Genomic DNA, 4,203 nt, shown 5'->3' on the forward strand with positions numbered 1-4,203 from the left:
CAGTTCCGTGTTTGTCCCACGTGGTTTCAAAGAGCAAGAAGCAGGAGCCGACGGAAAGAGCTGGGGTGTGTGGTCCAGTGTGAGCACGCCGCCCCACCTCCCTGGACCTCCTCCGACCCGCCTCTCCAGGATGCAGTCAGGGGTGGAGCCACTCAGCTCCCCAAATCTGGCCGGCCACGGCTTGCACAGGGAGGCAGGTGAGCAGGCCTGGGGGGCAGGCGAACCGGCTTTCCCGCACAGTTGGTCCTCGAGCTTCGAACTACATTTCCCAGGAGCCCCTGGTTGAGAGTCTGGGTATAGAAGAACTACATTGCCCTTGGGTCTCTGCAAGTCTCTCGCCAGTGGGGTAAGCCCCAAAGTACATCTCTCAGAGGACTTTGCAATTCCCCGGGCTCTTAACTACTTTTCCTAGGAGGCTTCCTTGCTAATAGTCTGGAGTCAAAACTACATTTCCCAGGAGACTTTGCAGGGCCCTCGCCAAGACGCTTTACTACGAACTACATTTATCATAGGACTCTGCAGGTACCTGGCTAATAATAAAAGTCCAGAACCACATTTTCCACCAGCCTCTGCAGTTACCGGGCTAATTAATAGTCTTTTTACATGAAGTTCTGTCGCGCACAGAACGCTACTTCTGGGCCCAAACCTAAGTTTCCCATGAGATACTGCAGTTCCCTAGCTAATATTCTGTGTTTAGAACTCATTTTCCCATCACCCTCTGCAGTTCTCTGACAGATACCCTCGGTTTACAAATAATTTACCTTGAAATGCTGCAGTGTCCTGGCTAACATTTCTGAGCCCAGAACTTCATGAGCCTCCTGGGCCTCGACATTGCCTCTAAGTTCATTTCTTTTCTAGATGCCTTCACTCCTTGGCCTTGCAGAATAGTTTACCGTCTTCCTGTCTTCAGTCCCTGGTCTTTATTTTCAGATGGCCCCACCACCAACCCAGATGCTGAAACAAACCCCAGATGCCAACCTTTCACTCCAGCCCCACGCAGTTCCTTCCCCTGCACCCCCATCCTTGTCATACTGACTTCTGGCTATGTCTGGTTCTTTTCTCTGTCCATAGTTCTGACTCCAACAGAAACCTTACCTCCTTGTCGTTAGTCTCTGCTCCACCAGGGGCCAGCCTGGTTCCAGGGAGTCTTTCTAACATACACCCAGACCATCGCTGCCTCTTGCTCACGTCAGCCCCAGGCTTGCAACCCCTGTCAGCACAGTTCACCCGCTTCCCAGTAAGACTCTGCATGGCTATAAATAGCAGAAAGAATAGAAATGGCGTTGTCCTACACAAAAAACAGGGATTAAATTTAGTGACACCGTCAGGGAGCCAGTTCCTTTCATCTCCCAAGGTTCTAATCAGAGATACATTTCCTTGGTATACCAGCTCGCCTTCCTCGTGGTCACAAGGCCATAGTTTCAACGTCATTTCCAGAAGTCTTCATCCAGAGAGCTCCCGTGATGTCCTCTTCTCATCTCAGCTAGCACTCAGTTGCCCACCTCATCCTACCTAGCAAGAGGGACAACATGACCTTATTATTCCACTCTAGGGTTTCAGCTCAAGCTGCACTCATTTAACAAAAATCTCTGCCACTAGGGCTCAGGTAGTCCTAGGTTTTAAATGGTTACCAGGTGGTGCTGACAAGCTGTCTGGTTTAAGCCTAATGAATATTCCTGAGGATCTGGGAGCAGAACTATAAACATCAAGACCTGACCCCCCCCCCATGACCCATTTCCTCCGTCTGGACCCCCCACCTCCAAAAGATCCCACCACTACAAAACAGCGCCCCCACTAGGTGTCTTGTGTTCAAATGCTTGAGCCAGTGGAAACATTTCATATGCAAACTCCGAACTTGCTAATCTACAGCCTTTCTGTCCCACTGGGGGAAGCAGTCTGTGCTAGGCCTGGGGAAGGATTTCCTCTCCACTCTGCTAGACTGGGAACTCTCAGGGGAGAAGTGGGTATCAGTCATTTAATACCGTGTTAAGTTTTCTGGTGAACGAATTCTTTCCAGTGTCCTCCAGGATGCATAGGAAGCCATAGAGATGATGTTAAGGATTGAAATTCTTGAACCTAGCTAATTAGTAAATACTTTTTCTTTCAATGTTTGGAATCAAACCCAAGGATTTGTGAGTGCTAGGCAGGGGCTCCCAGTCCCTCACTGCGGGATTCTAGGCAGGTGCTCTACCACTGAGCCACATCACCTCATTAGGTATGGTGGTTTGAATAAGAATGGCTCTCCAAGGCTCATATATTTGAATGCTTAGTCACCAAGGAGTGGAACTGTTTGAAAGGATTGGTGGGTGTGGCCTTGCTGGTGTTTCTCACGCCAGCCCCACCCCTCTCTTTGCCGGTGGACTAGGATGCAGCTCTTAGCTACTGCCCCAGTGTCACACGTGCTACCATCTTTCCTGACACGATGGTAATAGATTAAGCCTCTGAAACTTTGAGCAAGACCCTGATTAAGGTTGCCTTGGTCATAGAGCACTGACCAGGGCAGGAGTTGGTGCCAGGGAGCAGGGTACAGCTGTGACGAGCCTGACCAGGCTGCAGGGAGCAGGGTACAGCTGTGACGAGCCTGACCAGGCTGCAGGGAGCAGGGTACAGCTGTGACGAGCCGGACCAGGCTGCAGGGAGCAGGGTACGGCTGTGACGAGCCCGACTAGGCTGCTCAATGAAGGAAAGTGAACTTCAGGACTTCGGACTAGAAAAGCAGTTGAGTGCTTTAGATGAGGCTTAATGGGCCACACTAGTAAGAACAGGCATGTTGCAGATATTACTTTATTTAATTGTGTAAAAGTGTGTTGTGTTTGTTTATGCTGCATTTGTTTAATTATGTAAAGATGTGTTGCTGTTACACCTTGCCTGCTTAAGGCACCTGATTGGTCTAATAAAAGCTGAACAGCCAATAGTTAGGCAGTGAAGGGATAGGTGGATCTGGCGGGCAGAGAGAATAAGTAGGAGGAGGAATCTAGACTGCAGAAAAAGAGAAGAGAGAATGAGGGAGAAGGAGAGGGAGACACCTGGGCCCAGTTGGCTGCCAGACAGACAGACATGGACAAGTGAAACAAACAGAATGAAAGAAAGGTAAAAAGCCCTAAGCAAAGCCTAGGTGAAGATAAACAGGTTAAAATAAGTTAAAAGAGCTAGGGGACAACCCTAAGATGAGGCTGAACGTTCATAACTAATAAGAACTATCCATGTCGTGATCCAGGAGCTGGTTGGTGGCCAAAAGAATTATGTTACCTTTGTTCCTTAGTCCACATAGGACTAAGGACGCTAAGAGACAAAGAAACAAACTGGACATGGTTCCTGTACGTGGCTCTGTCATGCAGTGACTGAGTATTCTGAGTAGGAACAGCAAGCTAAGTAAAAAATGCTCACCACAGTGTGGGCACCAACCTCCCAGAGCTGGGGCTGTTAAATGCAATTCTCGGTTAGACTCAGCTCCCAGTTGAACGCAGCTCTTGGTTAGGCTCTTGGCCATAAAGCTTGGCTTTCGTGGACCTGAGCAGGGCAGAGCCACCCACCACTGCAAAGCTGCTTAGCAGTTTGAGGTTTGGTTCATGCGGTCAGAAAAGGCTAGAGACATGCAATAAAGACGGGTCCAGATGGAAAAATCCTCTAAACAGGTTGCAGTGTGTTTTAAAATGTGCATAAAAATGGGTATAGACAGTCATAGAAAAAATAGTTTATAAATAATAAAGTCTTTAAAGAGCGAGTAAAGGAATATAAAAGAATAAGCCATGTAAAGATGAGAAACACACAGGGAGCCTGGATCCTGAATGGTGTTGTGTTGACTGCGAATGTTTTGACACTGCACACAGCAGCTTCTGAGAGACAGGACTGTCAAAGGGGCTGCTGAACTAAACCAGCTTAGATACTTTAGGCATACTTTAACTTTAAAATGGAAGTCAGAAAATGTATTGCATTGGGGGAAGAGGCTATACTTTTGTTTTCACAGAAAATGAAAGTTTATAGATTCCTTCAAAGTGAATAGAGATTAGTTTTGATCAAGGCAGACATCCTGAAAGTCTTTACTACAGACATAGAAAAAATTAAGCCGGGCGGTGGTGGCGCACGCCTTTAATCCCAGCACTTGGGAGGCAGAGGCATGCGGATCTCTGTGAGTTCGAGACCAGCCTGGTCTACAAGAGCTAGTTCCAGGACAGGCTCCAAAACCACAGAGAAACCCTGTCT

At 48.1% G+C, this 4,203-nt stretch overlaps 1 protein-coding gene across 1 annotated transcript in view; it reads left to right on the forward strand.

Annotated features, from left to right (window-relative positions):
* CUNH19orf81 (chromosome unknown C19orf81 homolog) overlaps nt 1-4,203 on the forward strand; it is a 12,128-nt gene continuing 7,925 nt past the window's right edge. The window contains exon 1 of the mRNA XM_005366880.2: nt 1-197. Within this exon, the coding sequence (XP_005366937.1) occupies nt 131-197 (67 nt within the window). The 5' untranslated portion in view covers nt 1-130. The remainder of the gene's footprint in view (nt 198-4,203) is intronic.

Source organism: Microtus ochrogaster, unplaced genomic scaffold (assembly GCF_000317375.1).
Source record: "Microtus ochrogaster isolate Prairie Vole_2 unplaced genomic scaffold, MicOch1.0 UNK14, whole genome shotgun sequence".
Taxonomy (NCBI): Eukaryota; Metazoa; Chordata; class Mammalia; order Rodentia; family Cricetidae; genus Microtus; species Microtus ochrogaster.